Source organism: Sinocyclocheilus anshuiensis, unplaced genomic scaffold (genome assembly GCF_001515605.1).
Source record: "Sinocyclocheilus anshuiensis isolate Anshui unplaced genomic scaffold, SAMN03320099.WGS_v1.1 scaffold1262, whole genome shotgun sequence".
NCBI lineage: Eukaryota > Metazoa > Chordata > Actinopteri > Cypriniformes > Cyprinidae > Sinocyclocheilus > Sinocyclocheilus anshuiensis.
Genome location: NW_015558617.1, coordinates 157,545 through 181,390, shown reverse-complemented (window position 1 = coordinate 181,390; position 23,846 = coordinate 157,545). Strand labels below are relative to the sequence as shown.

At 37.2% G+C, this 23,846-nt stretch overlaps 2 protein-coding genes across 2 annotated transcripts in view; both read right to left on the bottom strand.

Moving 5' to 3' along the window:
- Window positions 1-1,606: 1,606 nt before the first annotated feature.
- On the bottom strand, window positions 1,607-20,184 carry LOC107680350 (TBC1 domain family member 8B-like). The gene is made up of 19 exons (XM_016476210.1): window positions 20,058-20,184; window positions 17,652-17,864; window positions 16,969-17,209; window positions 16,687-16,894; window positions 15,338-15,505; window positions 15,024-15,125; window positions 14,283-14,433; window positions 13,989-14,203; window positions 11,405-11,522; window positions 10,792-11,077; window positions 10,337-10,463; window positions 9,825-9,923; window positions 8,279-8,347; window positions 7,943-8,183; window positions 7,757-7,822; window positions 5,737-5,748; window positions 5,268-5,309; window positions 4,924-5,021; window positions 1,607-3,827 (listed from the first exon to the last, which is right to left on the bottom strand). Exons 1-19 carry the CDS (start codon window positions 20,182-20,184, stop codon window positions 3,297-3,299), a joined length of 3,114 nt encoding a protein of 1,037 aa, XP_016331696.1. The 3' UTR covers window positions 1,607-3,296.
- A 932-nt stretch (window positions 20,185-21,116) lies between these two features.
- LOC107680400 (E3 ubiquitin-protein ligase RNF128-like) overlaps window positions 21,117-23,846 on the bottom strand; it is a 14,450-nt gene continuing 11,720 nt past the window's right edge. Inside the window, exons 6-7 of the mRNA XM_016476280.1 lie at window positions 22,506-22,674; window positions 21,117-21,871 (exon numbers count right to left, since the gene is read on the bottom strand). Of these exons, the coding sequence (XP_016331766.1) occupies window positions 21,780-21,871; window positions 22,506-22,674 (261 nt within the window). The 3' untranslated portion in view covers window positions 21,117-21,779. The remainder of the gene's footprint in view (window positions 21,872-22,505; window positions 22,675-23,846) is intronic.

The window sequence follows — 23,846 nt, the reverse complement described above, 5'->3', positions numbered from 1 at the left end:
AGAGTGTTATGTAAATTAGTGTGCTAAATGAATTGTTTTGTGTGGAAACAGTGTGTTGCGTAATGAATCTACAGCTTTGTTGCTAATCTTCAATGTTTACCATTACATTTTCATTTTGGAGAGATCATGCTTGCTACAAAATCAAAGTGAAAAGTGGGATTCAAGATAAGCACTGCACTCTATTTTGATGGTTTTCTTTTAGGATTATGTACTGTCATAAAAATGTGAAAAAGTCAGAGGACCCAAGAGGTTACAATTTCCCTCTTTTAAGAAAATCGTGCATGTCTCACAACAGGTGCTGCCATAGTGGCAAGGGTCAGAGGCAGGGGCATAGCGCCTAAGTATGCAGGGTATGCACGTGCATATGGGCCCAGGCTGATTGGTGGCCACCAAGAGGAACCTTTTAATTAAAACGAGGGAACGTATTCTTAATTCGTGGCCACAATAAATATATAGGATATTTTTTTTGTCTGCATGTCATGTGCAGGGCTCGGTAATTTCTTGTGTGAATTTGTTACGTTGCTGCCGTAGAACTGCGGCATTTTTTAAAAACCATGTGCAAACGCTGCATTGCCACGGCCAAATGAAATAATAGCCGAATGAATAAATAAAAAAAACCTGTGTGAGGTTGGTAGCTAGCTAGTTGAAAAGACTGTATCACAACTGTATTACATAGCTTCAGCGACACCTGCACAGTTTTAATTCTCTTTCCTTCATTTAAATTCTCTTTTATGGAAAGACTATGGAAAACAGCCATTCTTTCCACTGAGAATACACGAAGCCTTAAATTAAACACCAAGGACATTGTGGATGAATTTGCCGAAAAAGGCCCATAGAATTAAATTTAATTAATTACAACTAAAATGTGAGTATTTCTTCTTTCTTTCCATTTTTTTTTTGGGCCGCTGTGCCAAGAGTGAGTTTGGCAGAATTACGAGATTAAAGTTGTACTGCATGAATAAAGTTAATTAATGTGATAATACCAACTACTCAAAAAAAAAAAAAAAAAAAAAAACAAGAACAAGATTCACATGCAGCTTCAACTGAGGCGAATAGGCCTACAGTGATCTCACGCCACATTAAAGAGCGGAAAAATAAATGTATTGTATTATATTAAAAGTAACAAAACAGGCTTATTGCGATTATTGGGTGGCTATGGTGTGCTACAAATAATGAATGGTAACGGTAAATATTATTTACAAGCATTTATACCGTCAATAAAACAGCTTGTCAGTAGTCACGTAATGTTATTTACCTCAGAAAATGTGACTTATCAAAGGCAGCTTCAGCATCACAGCAGGGACCTATCTGCATGCTTGTAGTCTTGCATTGATCACATCTGTACCTTCAGTTGGGATCGATCACACTATTATTGACAGCGCTGTGAACGTCCTGTTTATGAGTTTAGCTTGATATTCCCATGTTCCTGGATCGACAATGTCGCTCCTAGAAAAACATTAGAGATTAGCTAAACTGGAGAGAAATAGAGAGAGGATCCTTTCTTCATACACTTTATTTTATCATTAAATTTTCATGTGACAGTTTATGAGGCACAAACAGATTGTAACAAATATAAATATTTCAGACAACAACAAAAAAAAAGGTAAACTAAAAATCAAAATGACCACACTATTACCCTGAAGTAGCCTACATGAAGCAGACATCAAATGTTCAGCAAGAACAGCAAGAGAAGGACTCTGAGATGAAACACTAATAATTTATCTTTCAATGCAACTCCTGCCAGATGCCAAGCAGTTTTTCTATGGACTTTGGTGGTTAGTGTGCAAAAAAGCAAAACCAAAACAACTTCCTTAGATGAATAAATTCGAATGGAAAACACGCACTATGGCTTCCTATTCTGAGGTGCCTTTTAGCTTTAGAATAAGATTACTTTATTACACACAGAACGAAAAACTTTGTTTAGCTGGTGTTGACCTGACGCAACTTCGAACAGAATAACCACAAAATACCAACTTCCCTTTCTTGCATTAGTCACCACAAGCTCTCAACATTTACACAAATTTCAAAATTCTGCATATTCATTGGTCCATTTTAAGCATCATACAACATCTCTTATGACAGGTGAAGTGATTTATCACTTAATGTTTCTTACAGCTTTGACTACATGAACTGACACAAATGACTTATTCAATTTGCATATAATTTACAGCGCAATAGTTCTAAATATTTTCTTGCTACAGCATTTCAGTATGTTCTGTATGATATTTTTTAATCTGTAAAATAATAGCAGAAAATATACTTATCGTTTTATGACAAAACTCAAATATATTTTGAAACTCATCTCCAAAATGACTGTGATAATTGTTTAAAGATGAAATAGGTTTCGTTAAATGGAAGCACTTGTGATATTCATACTGAAGTCCTGGATCAAAAACTAATAAGGCAAAAACCACAGATTTCGGTTTGTAGACACAAACACATTCAGTGAATCACAATTACATAACTATAATCTGGAATCCTAATACAGACCTTCAGTGCAGAGGAATATGATATGATGTAGACAACTCTGTCTGCTGATTAGCATAACCATTTTGGGCATTCCTAATTGAGCCTCTAAATAAAGAACAACATTTTCATTTCATAGATCATTTGTGCAAGGAAAGTAATGTAAGGCGACCTATGTGTTGAATGAATTCTCAAGCAATATATATTTTTTCATCCATTAGCAGTTCAACAGCATAGCATTTTGATTTCCCTTAGAATCATCCTTCCTTTTGTGGTTCTACATGTGCTTACGTGTGTTAGGTCAGGCTGGGAATGACAGATGTAGTGCATGTTCTTATGAGCTGGAGGAATGTTTTGAGATTGCTCATTGGATAAAGCAGGCAAAGCCTTTTAATGCCATCATCCCAAATCACACGTGCCATTTATACTATTATTTATAACACCTCATTTAGTCATCTGTATTACCTCCAATACCTTCATCTACATTATATCACAATATCTCACTCCAATCATTTATGTTACACAAATAACAATTAACACTAATCTTTTACATTACATCAAAACACCTCATACCTGTTTTACTTCATACTATGCAATCTGAATCATTTTATCCCTCAATTTTTTTTTTTTTTTTTTTTTGTCCCTTTGATTTGTACTTGTCCTGTATATGTGTGTCTGTATATAAATAAAAGGATTTCCTCATCTGTAACGGACGTAAGTGTTTCACAAACACTGACCTGTACAAGTCACACAGAAAGAGAGAAAGAGGAAGGGAGAGGGTTTATGGCTTTTAGGGCAGTGTTTTGCTGTGATTGCTCTGATATAGTGTGTTAGTGTGCGTCTTTAAGTTGGTTTTTACGTGCATGTGCAATCAGAGAATCCGTGTCAATGGCCCGTTCAAAGAAGCGAACGACAGACAGTTCATTCAAGAGAGACGCAAGAATCTGCTCGAAGGAGAAACTCCAGTCCCCGTCTCTGACCTTAGAGGGTGAGCTGGGGGTGTCTGTTGGCGTGTCCAACACGGGGCTGCTGGTTCCGGTGGGACTGCTGGTAGGCGTAGAAGGGCGTGAGGTTGAGGTCGGGGTAATGTCAGAGTGGGACGGGGCAGTTTCTTGTTGACTGACCGGAGACTCAGGTTGGTCGCCTTCCCCCTCAGCGAGGGTTTCGGTCTCCGGCTGAGCCGTGCTGGTGGGTGTACTTTGGGGCGTTTTCTGCAGGCTGCTCTCCTGTAGCTTCCGCCCCACCTCCTCCATGCGCAACAGAAGACTGGTCACTCGTGCCACAGCACGGTACAGACTCTCCTCCTCCTCATCACCGTGGAACACTCCGTACAGGGTCTTTGTCAAACCAATAAACTGCACCTGGAACACATACAGTCTATTTAATTAAACTGAACTGTATTTATATGGCTTAACCAGTACAAATGTGTTCAGAAATGACAACAAACCATTGTAGAGGTTACCATGAGCAACACTCCAATTACACTTCAATAAGACAAGTCTCCATTTGAGTTTGTGTGTGCTCAAGACAAAAAAGAGTAAGAGCAGACAGACTATGACAGAGAACAGGAATAGAACTGCACTGAACAAGGTAAGTGAGCAGAGAATGAGCACTGATGAAACTATTGTCAAACACCTCAAGGTACTTGTGGAATCATCACTGATCAGGACAAAGCAAACCAGGTGCTGTACTCAAATAAGCATGAGGAATCTTCTTGATGTGCCATTTCAGAAATGAAATACTCATATTCCTATTAAAAATATATTCATATTCCTATTAAAAGTACACTTGCAATATGTTTTACTACTACATTTCTTTTTACATTTTCATATGTAGGAAATAGTTTATATATTCACTGTCACTTAATAGTTTCAAAAAAGTTTTTTTATTTAAATTTTTTTATAAATTCATGTGTTTATTTCGCAAGGATGTATTAAATTGATCAAGTGTCATAAATAAATGCTATTCTTTCAAACTTTCGTTGAATCAAAGAATCCTGATAAAAATGTTTCTACAAAAATATAAAGCAGCACAACTGTTTTTAACACGGGTAATAATAAAAGTTGTTTATTATAATCAGTATATTAGAATGATTTCTGAAGGATCATGTGACACTGAAGACTGGAGTAATGGCTGCTGAAAATAAAAGTAAAAGTAAGCCTTGGTGAACATAAGAGAAAAAAAATGTGCAATGTGCACAAACAATGTTAAAACAACAAGAAGGCAAACACTGACTGAACACTTAGTAGTGATGCTACCTTTAGTTAATGTACACAGATAAGCTATACATGAACTGGAAAATCTCAGCCATAGAGACAAAAAATCCATCATTCAATCAATCGTTCAGTCATCATTTAATGCCATTAACTGTGCAGTTGCTCTAAAAAAGGAAACAAAGACATTTATTTTTCTGTAAACATTTAATTCTGACCACAATTTCATTTTGTGTGTGTGTACCTGATTAATTCTGGGCAGATCTTTAATATTCTCCTCTCTCCGCAGCAAGTCTTCCTGCCACTGTTTCAGATATTCCTGCAGATCTACTTTAGCACGACCTGAGGGGCAAAATACATCAGATTTGTAAACAGCTTCCTGGACTGGCAATCAATCTCTTTTCAACTCAAATAAATATTTTATGTCTATAATTTATGTCTTTTGTTTATCTGACAAGTAGTCAAGTAAAAATGCACAGTCATTTGGTCATTGCACAGTGACCCTGACCACCCTGTTATGGTTTATTTTGTGATATTGTTTGATATTATATAGAGAACATGATTAGAGGACAGGGATGAATACTTCACCTCTCTCTGGACATTTTCTGATCACTCCATCCTCTGCAGAATCTACATGGAAGAGTGGAAAAAATGTGCAGCCACGAAACAGAGATACTTACACATGCTTGAACAGATATACATGCATACATATATTTTAAAAGCTTTTAAGGCTGGGCACGGATTTGAGTTTCTGTTTCTTGTTAAAACCCCAAAATGACGTGTGTTCCTATAAATCTAGCTGTTTGGAGGTTAGGTGAGACAAGTCCCTCTTAAGTACAAATAAAAATGCTACACACAACACACAAACATTTAAAACTACACATAAGAACACAAAATAAATCACTGACATTATAACACACCCAGAAGAAAGAAGAAAGAGTGAAAAGAAAGGAGGCATAAGGAGCCACAGAAAGGCATGAAAGCTGACCAGAAAGACGAGTGGAGAAAGAGTGATCTTCAGCCGGAGGAAAAAATCTAGACGACGGTAAAATCTTACACTCCTGGGTCCCTGAAGAAACACACAAAATATGCAAATATGCACACATTCTTCTACTTTTATTCGAATCTGTAAAAAAGTATCAGTCATGATCTGTCATAAATTAATCTGCACTTATCAAAATGGCCTATAATTTTAAAAAGGCAGTTACACAAACATGTTACATGAACTTATCACCATCAAGAATGATGGGTTTTAGATAAAGTGCTGGTATCTTAGTAGTTACAGATCCAGGCTAATAATCCAAAGGTTATCGGTATTAAATCCCAAAGTAGACTTGTGCCGGTATTCGGTAATGCGATATATCACGGTAATGAATATGCACGATATTGTTATCGTGGGCACTTCTAAATACCGTGAATAATTATATATTACAAATTATTCCGAATTTTGAATGCATTTTAAGAATACTTTTCCCATCAACTGGTCAAAATGCACAACACCGCTGTATGCTGCGTGAAAGACGCATGCGCACTCTGACGTAAACAAGCGCGGACAAGAAGCACATGGCGGAACATGTGAGAGACGCTCTGGATGAAAGCGCACTTTCACTTTCTGACAGCAGATGGCGCTACACTGCTGAAATAATAATAATAATAGTTATTAAACCTGTTATACTGTATTATGACAGCACTTTTTTAAAACTAAATGTCAATACCGTGATAATACAGCATACCGTGATAAAAGCATTAGCAATTAATCGTAACATGAAAATTTGATACCGGCATATCCCTATCCCAAAGTATGTACTTTAAATTCCTTTGGATAAAAAAAAGTGTCTAATAACTAACTAACTAACAAAATGTAAAATTTACAAATAAAGGAGATGTAGAGGTTAGATATAGATTATACAGGATCATAGAGCGGGCAGATATATAGATTAAACTGGGTTATAGAGGTGCATAGATTATATATTTGACCCAACTATTACACTGTATAAATTATTAAGCATTACTGAGGGGTTAGATATACAGTGGGTACGGAAAGTATTCAGACCCCCTTAAATGGACGAAAACCTTCTCCAGAGTGCTCAGGACCTCAGACTGGGCCGAAGGTTTACCTTCCAACAAGATAATGACCCTAAGCACACAGCTAAAATAACGAAGGAGTGGCTTCACAACAACTCTGTGACTGTTCTTGAATGGCCCAGCCAGAGCCCTGACTTAAACCCAATTGAGCATCTCTGGAGAGACCTAAAAATGGCTGTCCACCAACGTTTACCGTCCAACCTGACAGAACTGGAGAGGATCTGCAAGGAGGAATGGCAGAGGATCCCCAAATCCAGGTGTGAAAAACTTGTTGCATCTTTCCCAAAAAGACTCATGGCTGTATTAGATCAAAAGGGTGCTTCTACTAAATACTGAGCAAAGGGTCTGAATACTTAGGACCATGTGATATTTCAGTTTTTCTTTTTTAATAAATCTGCAAAAATGTCAACGATTCTGTGTTTTTCTGTCAATATGGGGTGCTGTGTGTACATTAATGAGGAAAAAAAATTAACAAATGATTTTAGCAAATGGCTGCAATATAACAAAGAGTGAAAAATTGAAGGGGGTCTGAATACTTTCCGTACCCACTGTATATACTGTATATTATACATATATATCAGGGGTGGCGAACGTCGGTCCTGGAGAGCCGCAGCCCTGCAGAGTTTTGCTTCAACCCTAATCAAACACACCTGAACGAGCTAATCAAGGTCTGAATGGTTACTAGGACGCTACAGGCAGGTGAGTTTTAATTAGGGTTGGAGCTGAACTCTGCAGGGCTGCGGCTCTCCAGGACCGGAGTTCGCCACCGCTGATATATATGGATAGGTTATATATAGATAGGTTAGACATACAGGTTATGCAGGGTTATACATGGGTCAGATATATAGATTATTAAGGGTTCTTGAGTTATACAGACTGCTTAAGGTTGCAGAGGGGACAGATATACAGATATTATAAGTACATAACCATATCTTATGTTTACACTAAACTTTTATTATAGCACAGTGGCAGAGATCATAAAATTAACTTACCTGGTTGAAGGTGCAATTTGAAGAGAAATGTTAATTTTTCTGTGAATGATTTGTTGTATAGGATATCTGCAATATACACACACACATACTCTTGAATGAATCTGACAGGTTGTAAAGCTAGCTGCTATGTACTGAGGTGAAAGGTCAAAGGGCAGTCAGTTTAGTTCTGGGTTAGGCTCCTCTTACCCAGACCACATATGAAATCTTTGAAGTTCAAAAGTCCGTCTCCGTTCTCGTCCAGAAGCCGGAAGGCTGATCGTGCCAGTGAGCGTGCGTGCGTGTGTGTGGTCCATGGCTGTAGGAGGTTAAACAGGCTACTAAACTGGGACTGATCCAGCTGGTACTGGTCAAGATATGGCAGGCTGGGGTCATGGTTCTGCAGGGCAGGACTACACACTGACCAGTAACAGCTCACAAAGTGTTGCCTCTGTAACACACAAACAGTCAAAAGACACACAAGCTTGCACAGTTTTTTTGCGGCCTTTAGACACTGAAACGCACAAATCTTTTTGCGTAACTCACTTTAAAAAGCATGTAGAGCTCGTCTAGCTGAGCAGCACTGAACTTCACATCTTGAGCAACAACACGCAACTGCAACAATAAGACACAAATGACAGACAATTAAACAATTTACCATGGACAACAATCTTTACTGCCACTGTATGTGTAAACAATGTGTAAAAAAACAAATTATGCAATGTTTTTGAAAGAAGCCTATTATGCTCACCAAGGCTACATTTATTTGATCACAAATACAGTAAAAACAGCAATATTGTGAAATATTGTTACGATTTAAAAGAATTGTTTTCTATTCAAATATATTTCAAAATGTAATTAATTCTATTGATGGCAAAAGTTTCAGCATCATTGCTCCAGTCTTCAGTATCACATGATCCTTCAGAAATCAAAAAACAATATATTTTTTTAAAGGGGTCATATGATGCGATTTCAAGTTTTCCTTGAAACTCAGCTGTGTTTGCTTTTAGAGCTGTTACTATATTTGGAACTATTTTCGTTAAAGAAATTATTAACAAAGGCAGTACTTGTTTACTGAACTGTTGTATTGAATCAATATCACATTGGCAAACTCCCTTAATAATTATTAAAAGCTGTCACTCTCCTTATCGCGATCTGTGGGCGCACAGAAAATGAGAGCGCGCGAGTGAGTTCTCAAGACTCAAAAGCACGTGCAAATGATACGTTCCGTCATCTGTCGTTATAAGTGCGGAACCTGCGGGAATGAGTAGAAATATTATTAATAGCCGCAATCCCATGGTGAAATTCAAGTCCTGCTCTGTGTTCTCTTCCCGACTGTGAATGATGCGAGCGGCATCCCTATGTTGTCACTGAGAAGCTGCAGCCGTGGCCGGGAATGATTTTTGGTGTGCCGGTAGAACAACAATAACAACAATGCGCTACATGTTTCTTTTCCCCTAATTTTTTTTCCCAATTGACGGAAATCCGTCGTAGCGACAGAAAATTTTAATCCCTGCATAAACACAATTTATTTCAAATTTAATTCAAGCACTTTCAAGAACCTATGTTTGTTTTCAAGTACTTTCCAGGCCTTGAATCCATATGTCTGAAATTCAAGTACTTTCAAGAAGCGTGGGAACCCTGAAAAAAGCATCATATGACCCCTTTAAACAGAAATCTTTTGTAACAATATAAATATCTTTACTGACTCTTTTGATCAATTTAATGAATTCTTGCTGAATAAATTCATTTCTTAAAAAAAAATGGTTAATGCTCACAAACTTTTGAACGGTAGTGTATATTTTCCAAAATCAAATTTGCCATACAACTCTATGAATGTGGCTTTACGAGGCAGCTTCTATTTGCATGTTTCTTCCCCCCCCCGTAACAAATGAGATAATAAGCATCAAAACCTGAGTGAAAAGTTATACATGAATTTCTTAGTATTTTGGTGACCTACAAATGCAAGTGCAGAATCTTATATATTTGTTATTTATTTGGAATTTTCTGAAATTCTAATGCTTTGTTTAATATTATATTATATTATGAATGTAAAGGAATAAGGTGCATATAGCACGGCTTTTGTACTTACTACATTTTGTTTTGTCGTGTCTTCTAGTGTCTGAATGACATAAAGTTTGTTCCTCTTCCGCATGTTTTCCACTTCCTCTGTTCGAATGTCTCCATATTTCTGAAATAAACTTCATTAGTTTGAGCAACCGTATGTTTCAGGCCTTCCATTTGCTGACCCCAGATCTCCTGTCAAAGGGGGGTTTTCCTCATTCCATGCAACTGACCAGTTTGAAAGTGCTGAATTCTCAGGTGCTCGGAAAAATTACACCTTTTCATTGCACATTCAGATTTTACATTCCTATAAAATGTGTCACCATGAGTATAGTTGTTAATTGCCAAAGCATTAAAGACATCAGATGCTCCCATCAGATTCATTTTATTAGTCACTTAGTACAGTTTGTTATAAATTCACTACCTTAAAATAATAAAAAGTCTGCTCTTACTACATATTGTGATAAACCAGAGCTAAAGTCTTCGACAAGAATATGGATTTTTATGTTCACTACAGTATATTAAAGAGTGTAGCTTTACCTCATATGCTTCTTTGATGAGATTGCTGATGTCAACCTTTTGTACTGATTTGTCATTGGCTGTTGCAGAAGCCTGCTGTACGGTAACTGGCAGGGGACTGTCTTTATTTGTGACACTGTCAAAAAACCTGAAGGATAAAACACAGGTTGAGTTTGTAAATAAATAAAAAAATTCACTGCAAAAATTGATGCTATTTACAATTAAAGAGCAGCTTGTCATTAAATGACACTCTGTATGTTCAGTCTTTCTGATCATTGCTGATTGAATCACACAACACACAAAAATGTTCCTTTCAATAATAATAATTATTATTATTATAATAATAAACATTTTTGTGACACTTTTAAACGTTAAATTTCCCCTTTTAATTTTATTATATTGCACATAACATAACTTACAATGCAGCCTGCTACCAACATGCTTTGGCCATGTTAAAAGGACAACATTCCAATCACCTGTTGAGGACTGTGACAGCTTCTGCGTCGTCATGGCAACAAAGCAGATTGTCTATATTATAATCGAGGACAGCAAGGCCAAGTTGCAGGATGGCTTTGATTCCATCATAAAAGAAGCAGTCGACAACATTCACAGCGCTCTCTATTGGCAATACACTGATGAAGAGAGTCAGGAACCATGACAACGACACTGACGAGAAGAACGACAAGTCTGTCATGTGTTCGGTCAGCTGGGTTAGATGCTCACGGATAAGTTCCTCGAACACAGCCTGGTCCACCAGGGCTCCTGGAAAACATACACACACACAGACTTGAATAATAGTGTATGCAAAAATAAATAGATTCCGTAAACTGCCACTAGCAGCAACAAACAGAATTGCACAGATAACTGCAGACAGAACAGGAGAAAGAATTTAACAAGAAAAAAACTAGATCATTTGATAACTGTAGGGCACACCTTAACAAACTCAGTAAATATAATCCACTTCAGTTGTGAGATTAATTACAGTTCCATTGGCATTGTGTTATAATGGCAACCTGCAGGTTTATTAAGATGATTCAATCACCCTCCAGGTATGAGATTTGTATAACCAGCTCTGACACACACACATACCAATAATTCTGCGGTTGAAGTAGTCTGGTAGCATTCGTTCACACACAGCGACCAGCAGCCAGAATGCCTCTTCCTCTTTAGCATACAGCAGCAACACAGACGTCAGGATATTCATTGCCTGGACAGACCGACATATAGAGAACGAGTGAGATATTGTATGTATGTCTTCTAGCGTAACACGAAATAGTTATAATATATGAAAATTAAATTATTATTAGAATGAGAGAAAGTGGAGTTTTTTTAATGAATAATGTGAAAAACACAAATATGCATTAGGCTTGCCGCGATAGACTGTGCTGACGGTGATACCGGTGTTAAGCCGCAACACTGGTTACGTCACTTGCCCACCGTGGCACCGGCCGCTGATTACAGAACCGGCTTTACTGATAAGATGCGCGTTAAATATCGCATGCGATTAATCGTGCAGCCCTAATACACATACATACATACATACATACGGCTTGCCGCGATAGACGGTGCTGACGGTGATACCGGTGTTAAGCCGCAACACTGGTTACGTCACTTGCCCACCGTGGCACCGGCCCCCACCGTCGTTTTGATTTTTTATAATAAAAATAATTTAGTTCAGTAAAAGAACAGACACTACAATTAAAAACTGAACGTGGCTGCTCAATGCAGCGTGCCGAACGACGGTCGCATCACATATCAGATTTAATTTCTCCAGTGAGGAGAGTGAGTCGAGCTGACTGACGAGAAGAGTGCGGTGAGACAGACAAGACGATCGCGGATGATTTAGTGTCGAAACGAAATGCAAAAGCGCCTGTTTGGCAATATTTTGGATTTTGAAAAGCCTGTTGACTTTTGCCGTTTATCTAAGGTGATTTTGGAAGTAAAAAAAAAAAATAAAATCTTATTTAATTGGTTCCACAATTAAATGTTTTAATGTTTTAAAAATGTTTGCTGATTTTTACTTTATTTAAACTTTGTGTGATTTATTTATTTCATTTGACATCAAGGTGTATGCCGTGCCTTCAAGCTTTCTTATTAGTTTTGCTAATAAACATTCTACGTTTTTTATTTATTTGGTTCCACAATGTTTGCTGATTTTCAGTTTTGTATACCTAGGCTATTTAAACTTGGTGTTAATTATTTGTTATTTTATAGTAGGCATAGCATATAGAATGGTGTATTTTGATTTGTTTTTTTAAAGGTGCTGTATGTAGGATTGACACCGAGTGGTTGAACTAGGTATTGCAGTCCAAATTCTAAATATTGGAGAGGGTTTTTTTCACCCGGCACCTCCTCCTCAGACTTGACGCACACGCAGGTTGCCAGATTGACGACACCAACAGGAACGAGTGTATTTGACGATGAATGAAATAAAATGCGCCATGTTTTCCGCCAACTGGCAACCCGGGGTGCCGAAATGCAATTGGGTAAACTGGCAGTGGACGGGTTTCACAAACCAAAACAGAGACCGACATTCCGGCACAGAACGCACATTTTAAATAACTGAGAATAACTGACTGTAGCATTGTTTTTCAGATAAACAAGTATGTTAACTTAGCATGTTTCTTAAATATCTGCAAACATATTATGGTATTGTTATGCTTTAGTAGAGTCAAAAACTTACATACAGCACCCTTAATAAAAGTTCTATGATTTATGTATAGGCTAAGTTGAGTTTGAATTTGTATTTTGTTGTTGCTTGAATTGATGCCAAATCGAAAGTGAAAGTAAAATGTGCACGGCGCTTTTAAGCTATTTAAAAGCGAAGGAAAGCGAGGAAAAGAGGGAAAACTCAAACGAACTAAAAACGAACAAATAGCTTTACGCCGAATTGCCGCTGTTTGAAAGCGAAAGTAAAATGGGCACGCCGCTTTTAGATTCTATGCAATCATCATATCCCTCGAATACATAGATTTCACTTTGCATATTTTCTCTGCTTATACTATGCATACACTAAGTTTTTGATTACCAAAAAAGGTTCACATTTCATGTCCTATCTGTTTTGCACGGAGAAATATTTTTAAATGAGTTCCATTTATGTTCTTTATTATCATAGATTCTGCTAGTTTTCATTTTCCTCGTTTTGTGCAATGTGCAATAAAAATATCTTGTTTGTGTGGGTGTTTATGTGCATAGTAATGAATAATTGCATTTGTACTAGTCTCACAGATAATACTGTATTCTGTGCATGAAGAGGATGTTGCATACAGACATATTGTACACCAACATAAAGTCTGATCCACTTTGAAGCTACAACCATTCACTTAAGGCCCCATTATAATTCAAGAACGAATTGGTTTGACGTAATTTCAAACAAAATCAGGCCAAAACAAAGGGCCTTTAGACATGACAGGATCATCTGATTGACATGTAAACACTTGCTAAGTGAGAATTTTTCAAACATTTTATGCCATGAACCTCATAAACACTACACCAACATAAACCTGAGCAGCTTGAAATCGTGCAGTCATTCAGAGTACAACGTGATGGTTTTGAGAAAGCTTTTTAACATTTTTGTGAACAAGATAATTCAGATGTTCTATAAACTGTGCAATTTGATGCTAAGACCATGTGTTAGTCTAAATTAAAAAGTTGTACGTGTGTGTGCTTTTACCTGGCAGTAGCCGATTTTGGGGTTGCGATGAGCGTAGGCAGTCAAGACACGCCGAAGAGCTGAGATTCCTGTGTCGCTCTGGAATGCTGGGTGTTCTGGGAGGGAGCGATGCAGATCTCTCTCAATCTCATCACACGCAAGCGAGCTGCTGCCCATACACTCCTCCAGTAGCCGCCCATAGTACCCGGGATGAGAGGTCATGTCATGTACTGCACCTATAACACAAGCAAACATACTTGTACAAACTGTGGCACACACCTACATATACATACACACAACCAGAACAACACACACCTGAGAAGAGCATCCACAGTTCTCCTCTGAGAGTCTCTGGAACTCCTCGTACAATGAGGTCACGTGTTTTTTTGGTGCAAAACATTCCAGTTCCACGGCCATATTCAGCAAAATGGATCTGCCACGACTGCTCCTTCATTCGCTCCTTCAGCTATCAATCACAATATTACCATGTCAACAGTGGGATCCTTACTAATTAAAAACATACACTATCATTCACACTACTAGGGTCAGTAAGATTTTTGAAGATTTTTGAAGGAAGTCTCTTATGCTCACTAGGGCTGCATTTATTGGATCAAAAATACAGTTAAAAAACAGTAATATTGTGAAATAATATAAAAATTAAAAATAACTTTTCTATTTGAATACATTTTAAAATGTAATTTGAATTTTCAGCAGTATAATATGGTTATTTGATGCTCAACTCAAGAACACCTTTCTTATTATTATCAATGTTGAAAACAGTGTGCTGCTCAATATTTTTGTGGAAACTATGATGCATTTTTTCAGGATTCTTTGATGAATAGAATAAACAGCATTTATTTGAAACAACCATCTTATGTAACATTACAAATGCATTTAATGTCATTGCTGATCAATTTAACGCGTCCTTGCTGAATGAATATATTAATCTTATTGAGCTCCAACCTTTAAACATTAGAGTATACCACATGTTTTGATTACATTAATCATCTTCACTAAACTAACATTACACCAATATTGCAATAAGGTTATCGGTACCATTTTGGGGTCAAGGTTTTCTGCATCATGCGGATGAAAGACGTTCATAAGAGCTTCAGTGCTGACGGCTTGACTTTGCCCCACCATAACACCCTCCTCATCCTCAGAGAGAAAAACACACATGCAATCTAGTGTCCAAAAAGTCTCCTCTGGCATTTTTACAGTTGTCACAAAATCATACCATGAAATATGGGATATTTATAATTTGGAGACTACCTGTAATTTTTAATTGTTTTGAAATATATTATCATGATAAGTATATGCATAAAAAAACACAATTTCTTATATTAGTGGATGGAGTGTAGAGGAATTACCGGATTACTGATGAAATGCTGGGGGCTTCCTGCTGTCCTACACTTTCTGCGGATGGTGGCAGCAAGTCGCTCAAAATCCCGAACCTCAGAAAAACGCAAAGCTCTCTTGCCACGAAGACACACAGTAAGAGCACGACTACTGCGGTCTGGCAGCTCCACACTAAACACCTACAGGCATACATTAATGCCAAAAACACACATAAATCAGCATTAGTGAAATATAAACACAATGATAACAAAACAGCAAAAACGAATGAACTCTCCAAAAGTTTAAAGGCAAAACTGTGAGAATGGCCAAAAGGGCGCCTCAAGACATAATATGAAAAAAAAAACAACTGATATTTATTCTGGATTTATCACTCAGATACTGTAAGTAAAATGTCTTATTTCAAAATTAATTTTCACCCCGTTAATGGAAACCACTTAGGTGTTGAAACTAAGACCTCTTGATTAATTTAGGCAGACCATTGTAATAATTATCTTGAATTTTCTGAAATGGACTGTTTACGATTTTACTGCTTCTGCAACCTTGTGAAGAAAATACACTTTGGCATACTTGTAAAACGACTACTTATTATGGAAATATTGTGCTTTTAAAGAATATACTTAAGTGAAAAATGAATGTAATGTTTTGGGGCATTTAACAGCATAATAACCGCAATTAAAGTCCATTATATTAAAGCTAACTGCATTTAATAACAGAAAAAAATATATATTTAAACGTATATTAAATGCAATTAGCTTTATTAACCTGCTTAAGTAGAACTTAAATACATCTTTATATGTAATTTCATAATTCTGTTGTGTTTGAAATATGGTTAAAGTGTTAAGTGTGAGCCGAATGTACTTGCAGGCATTTATGGTAAATGAAAATATACTTTAATGTCATTTCTATTGAAACTTATATGCCATGTATTTAAATATATTTGTAATTACACATTTGTAGCAATGAAGCTATAATTTAGTACATATAAAACATATGAACTTTAAATATAATATTGAACAACACACTACATCAATTATAATCAAGTATATATTACATTTGCTTTATTATCATGACAAAAAACTATTAAAAGATATTGAATTAAAAGTAAAACTTTTAATTTGACATTATTACAAAGTGAACTTATGTGTGTTGAGAAACATAGTCACGAAAGTACACTCTAAGTACACTTAGGTGGCGTTTTATGTCATTTATATTATCTGCAAGTACAGTTTTTTAAAAATATACTTTTAAGATCTGAAGTACAAGTGCACATTTAATAGAATTACACATACTTCTTTTTCTCAAGGGCAGTCTCCATGACAGACTTCTTTGCAGTTTGCAGAAAAATTTGCAATATACACACCTCCCATAGAGGGATAATGAGATGGCACTGAGAACCATCCTGGCTTGCAAAGCACAGATAGTTCTCAGAGACACAGATTTTCCCAAGCGTATTGACATGGCTGAATGGAACCCAGAGGAAACTCTCATACACTTCACAAAGGTTCTCCTCCTGCGGCAACCGGAAAAATGCTCGAAATGACTGATTCCGTGCATGTATTTCCAGAGCCCTGCAAAGATTACAGTAGAGTCAGATATTGTCCAGTAAAAAAAGAATGGTAAGAGAGGAATAAAACTAATGCACCTCTGTGTGACGTGAAGGGGGTTGGCCAGTGGATGCTCAGCATTAAATGTTTCTTTGTTGAAGAACCGCACAATGGCGTAGTCGGCCAGCTGCTGCATGATCAGGTATGTCTGCTGGAGCCTCAGGAGCATTGAGAAGAAATGATCCTCTCCACGCACACACACACGGATGCTCTCTGCCAACAACACACTCGACGTACGTTCCAGACGGCTCACCTCATCCCAGGGATACACCAGTTTCACTAAGCAAGAAATGCACAAACCATGAATAGTATATGAGATTTTGGCAGATGCCAACTATAACACTTATAAGGAGAAAACCATAACATATGAAGCACATAAGGTGTTATATGTGACATATCTCTTATAATCCACAGAAGAAATAAAATCATACAGGTTTAGAATGACATGAGGGTGAATAAATTGTGACAGAATTTTCATTTTTGGGTGAGCTATCTCTTTAGGACTTTGATATGTAAATGTCCTCTGATACATAAACTTATGTATAATGTATAAAATAATCACTGATACATAAACTTAAGTATAATAATATATGTGGGGCCTTGACACCAACAGATTAAAAATAATTTTTTGAATAAACGCATTGTTTTCACATTATAACCATCATAAAATGTTACTGAGAGCTTGTGGTATTACGTGTAAGCAGGTGAGCATGTTTCTTACCCTCATTTCCCAGCATATAGGAGTAGAAACACAGGAAGTTGGTGCTGAGGTAGATCCAGCCCTGATTTGGCACTCGTCCTCTCCAGTAGCTGCAAGAGAAATAAGTCACAAGCTTCTCTCTCTGAGGCAAACCGAACAGACGTTCAAAGCGCAGCACTGCCTCCCGTAAGCGTTCGGGATCCTCTTCGTCACTGGCTGATGTGCCCTCCTCTGCTATCAGACCCTATATACACACAACATATCGTCACTAACATCAACAATCCAAGACCAGCTGCTGGGACTAACTATCTAAAATACCACAAAACACGAAAACAAGAAAGAAAAGCATTCTAAAGTATCTTTAGTACAGATCAGCATATCAGTATAATTTCTGAAGGATCATGTGACACTGAAGATTGGAGTAATGGCTGCTGATTTTAAATTGTAATAATATTTCACAATATTACTGATTTTCCTGTATTTGTGATGAAATAAGTGCAGCCTAGGTGTGCATAAGAGACTCCTTTCAAAAACATTAAAACATTATATACACACATATATATTATTATAATAAAATAATATAGAATAATATTAGGTTTGACTAGCACTTGATTTACTTATTTCAATGTCTCTAATGCACATCAGGATGTTAGCAGGGAATTTAATGTTAGTCATTGAAAACTGCTTATACACACACTGCTTCAGAAAGAAGCTGGTGTATTATGGCCCTTAGCCATGAAGCAAAGGTTTCCATGGTGATGAACTCCAAAGGAAAAAAATAGTCACTAATTAGAGTAAAACCTATAATCAGCTCAACAATAATTGTGGCTATATATTCCTCTGTGCTGGCAACTCCTTGACAATATGACATTTATTACTAAAAATGTATTTATTAATAAACTGTTATTTTGTTTTTTTATTAAGTCAAGTCCCATTTATACAATACAGATTGTTTCAAAGCAGCTTTACATTAATAACAGAAAAAACGGTGTTAATGTTGTAAAATTCATCAGTTATGAAACAAATTAATTTTCAGCTGTAAAGCAGATCTACAGAAGATAATAGTGTCATTGTTACAGCGTTGTTTCAATTCAGTTCAATAACAGTGTTGACGTTTCAAAGCTAGTGTCATTATTCAGCTCATTGCAGTTAGGGCTGGACGATATGGCCAAAATTGATATCACGATATATTTCTTAATTTCGGTCGATACAAATCAATGTATGGGAAACTGGTAATGTATATCGAAATATCGGAAATGTGTTTAAAAATCATATCACCGTTGTTGAAAAAAATTATATCGCGATACATATTGATATTGAATTATTGTCCAGCCCTAATTTCAGTCTATTAATAAGTTGTTGTCATCAGTAACCCAACATCTACCACTGCAGACAATTCCCATCAGACCCATGCCAATAAATCTCTAATGCATTAAAATGCACACTAATATGTACAGCCATCCTTCCGATTTGCATTTAATTGCAGGATTGGATTTAAAATTGAGCACCACTTCCCATGACATAGCCGTGGTCCTGCCATGAACTGCCATGCATCAACTGTATATATATAAAAAAAGGAATCTCTGAATGAAAGCTCTAAATAAATTAATCAATTATTAGTAGTAATTTGTCAATATTTTTTTATACTGGTATTACTGATATTATACTGAGTTCTCAAGCAAATGTACATAATTATAATTATATTTCTCAAAACTCTAAAACGGTTCAGTTGTTTGTGTGTAATATTTAATGTTCAATAAGTAAAAAAAAAATGAATGAGTGTACCTTTAAAAGAAACAGATTAAGTTGGCTTAAAATTACATCAAACTTGCAGTGATCATGTTGCCCTTTACTGGTAAAATATTCCCAAGCCGCATCACCAATCAATACGGCCTTGTTTCAGAGTGACACTAGTGAGAAAGCATCTGTCAGTAAACACGCTGAATCCACCTGAAACCTAAACAAACTGACGTCACAACGTGACGCAACAACTCCTGTCAAAGAGCAGTAGCAGTCCAGACTTACCTGAATATTCTCCGTATTAAACCCGTTTGGACTTCAGCTTCTAAATATATAATATCTGGAGGAATGTTACATTTTTAAGTACCTTTATGCACACGGCCAGTTTACCGCAGTGGTGACGTCAGCACTCAAAAGAGTCCACATCACATCAGTCCACTGACAGTGAAACTTGCAAAATACCTATCTGCAAGGCTGCAGTAACCCTTGACCCGCTGCAAAAGCACTTGAGGTTAAAACTAAAAATCAATCGTTTGGAAAATCAATTGAAGAGTGTTTTAAGGTGTAACATCGAAAGAGAGATCCCATTTGGATACATATTAACACATTAACTGAAACATCAGAGGCTTTTTTTATTGTCTAGTATGGTGCTTGAACACGGACATCCTCGCGTTCCCGGTAATTTACCTGTCAATCCGCCGCTGTCCTCTCCGTATCCGCGTCTGCGCTGCAGCACGAAGTAATCGTTGGATTTCTCCGTCACCCATAATTTCAGCGCGTTTTTGAGAAGCACCTCTTCGGGTTTGAGCCACATGCTGGAATCTGTTTTCAGAGATACGCGTCCTCTTGCATGACACTCGTTTCATCTCAAGCGCATACACCCACAGACTTAGTGTTGTTTGCTCTTGCACCGCTTTTCCCACGTCGACAGAAATTGAGCCAAAGACAGCAACACCGGCGCCACTGGGATTGTAGTTTTCCCGCCCCGCTGAGAAGAGGAGAGTGCTGCCCTGAAAACTACCCACTACAATTCCCATAATCCCCGCGCCACCTCATGACGTTGTTTCAGATTATTTAAAGGGAAAGCGACATATGTTTACGACGCGTTGTCATGATACCGCCCGTAGCCGTTTAGACCTGGAGCTCATCGGTTTCGAACATGCCAAGGCCTTTAAGAGATTCAGAAATAGGGATGGGAATCGTAAAAAATTAATGATTCCGGTTCTCCTAAGTAGCCTACTTTTGAAGAAAGGACAAAAGGCAAAAGATGTTTACATTTTTAAAGGGTTATACGTTCAACAACTGGTTCTTAATATATATTAAAAACTCTAAACGAACAAAATACTGTGACATTTTGTGAAACGCCACGGATTACAAAACAACTTGCGTATCTTCAACAAACCATTTCATCAATTGCACCGATTTAAGTCTCAAATAACACAGTAGTTCTTGGTGCAAAATAAATGACAAAAGCAATACTTTGCGGTTCAGTAAGTGATTCAGATTAATAACAGCTCCGAACTGCGTTAGGTGTTTTTGATTAACTAAAAAGAACCGAATCGTAAGATTCATTCGTTTCAAGAAGCGATCTACTGGATCGCGCTGTAGATTCATATTTGAGTTTTTTGTTTTTGTTTGTTCGTTTTTATCATCGGCGGAAAAGCACACATTTGAGAATCGTTAAAGGAAACGAACATCATAAAGAAAATTGAATAACTGAATAAGAATAATCACATACAAGGGCAATTTCATAAAAGATTTTATTTACAATGTTAATTTTAATGTCAGTACTATTCATTTGAAAGAGTAAAGAAATACTTAATCCCTTATTTAAATATTAAAATTAAGATAACTTTTTCCTTTTTTAAACCATCCCTATTATGTCTATGCAGTGAGTAATATACATTTGCACACATACATTAGTGTGTGTAAGGCACAATACTTCTGAAATTTACAATTTCCATCAAAACTGGAACAATATAATTTATTAAGCTACGAAAAGAGGGGGAAAGTACAGCAAGTCCACTGATTTACAGCAGGTGGAGCACTGTGTCTCTCTCTCTCTGTCTCCACAGCTGCTCATCATTACACTTATGAAGGCAGAGAGTCTCAAACCCTGAACACAACCACAATGGGAATTATACCCTGAATCAGAAATCATAATTCCCTGAATTAACCACAGACAATTAAAATATGACCTCCGATTGACCCAGAAATCATTGTGATCACCCACAGAGAAAAAGAGTCACACACACACACACACAAACAGAGAGAGAGAGAGAAAATTTATAGGCACTTAGTCAGAAACTAATCAGAAAAGGGCTCAGCAGTGCTTTGTTATAAGTCCTCAAATCAAAAACCCTTCATTCATCTGTATGAGTGCATTGTATCAGTGTTTGTTTGTGCTGCTCAGGTCCTGACTTCACTCTGGCTGTGAACGTCACCCTCGAAGGCAAGATTATCATAGTGGGGCGACATATCCAACTGCTCCTCTTGCACACCTGCAAACCAATCAGACCAAAAGACCAATATCACACCATTCACATCAACTGACCTTAGAACACTGGTTCCAGAAATATGCCTTTCTATTCATTTTCTCCAATGCGGTTTAAAAAAAGTGCAGCATTAGCATGCAGTATTTCTGTGTTTTCAGCAAAGTAGATCTGAATATTTCCATGCTGGTGCCACCACTGCCTTGTGCATGAGGGACCAGGACCACAATTTCAGTAATTATGCACAGAAATGTTAAAGTAACTGTTACTTGCCCTGTCCTTAACACTAATTACATAAGTACATCATGATTATTGGTGGGTATCACTGCAAAACAACACAAATATCCTGCAAATATCACCACAATTTTTAAGAAAAGCCAGAGCAAATTCAATTTTGGGCCGCAAAAAAAAAAAATCCTGGTGGAACGGATATACAGTACTGTCCTGTTATTCACACTCACAACTAACGTGTATATGTAAATTAATGTTTCCACGACTCTATTAACATTAATGTGTGACATTCAGCACAGTCACTCTGCCTTTCTGTACATTTGTATATGAAAGGTAAGTAGTATAATCACAACAAGTTGGGAGTGTGTTCCTAAATATTGGGAGAAATGTGATCGTGTGCATTATTTCATACCATTTTGTGAGCCTTCAGCAGGGCCGAGGTGTTCATTTCCATGCATGGATGCATATCCAGAGGATGCGGTCTCACTGTGTGTATGTGACACTGTTTCACTGTGCAGGTCCTCAGAGGTAGAAAAAGATCTGAAATCTGGCACTGAAATCTGTGGCTGCTCCACATCCATCTACAAGAGAGAGAAATAACATTTCAGCAAATATCTGGCCAAATTTGTGTGTGCATTGATTGAATGTTCAAAACTGAAAACTAGAATTTTCCTCCAATTATAGGCTTGGACTTGAAGGGGGAAGGAATAATATCAGCCTGCTAAATACATACTGCCAAAGGAGGAAGAACAAACTGAGCTAATTCTCCTGCTTTCTGTATATGAAAGGCATGGTGACTAAGCAACAGTCCAGTTTCTGTGAGACCAATCTTTATAACAACAAGTGACAGAGGATCCACCCAATTTCCAGTTACTGTAATCAAGGTTCATGACAGGACAGTTAAGATGTGGACACATCAGGCACAGTTACTTACTAACACCACTTTCTCATGAACTCCTCTTATAACAGGTTTGCTGCTTTTTTCACCTTGGGTCAAGGAGATTCTTTTGAACAGGCAGAACAAAGGTAAGCTCCCAAGGTGCAAGAAACACAGTGGGGGATGCTCCGGTGTTCAGAACAGTCTATCCCTAGGGTATCAACCCAATCTTTCTAGTATACTGCCAGCCAATATCCAGTCCTTATAGAACAAGCTGCCTTATATTAGGCCTGAGATTAAATACCAGCAGGACAATAGAGACAGCAACAATTTCTGCCTGACTGACAGATGAAACAGTCATTCTTTTCTCACTGCAAACACAGAACAGCTAAAAGTAGTAAAAAGATGTGTTTTATGGTTAAAACTAGCTAGTGTGACAACAAGAACACTGCAAAGAAATGTTTTTCATATCACTACTTGTGGGGCCCACAGCTGCACCATTGAAAGCATCCTGTCAGGCTGTAGCTCTGCCTGGAATGGGAGCAGGATCAAAGAAACTTATAAAGGACATTACGGGCAACAGAATGTAACACCATAGGTGTGCTGCCCAATCTGTCAGATACTTTCACCAAAGTGAGCAGGACTAAGCATCCCAGTTATGTCTCATTGCAGCAGAACGGCAAATACCACCATAGCCCATTAAAAGTAGCAATGTTTCTGTAGTAAGTCAATACAATACAGTAATATTATTTCTTTATTTATTTTAAATACAATTTTAATTACATATCTGTATATTGAATCGCATAGCTGTGTAAAATGTGCAAATGTATATTGTGACAATAATATACACTACCGCAAAAAAGTTTGGGGTCAGTA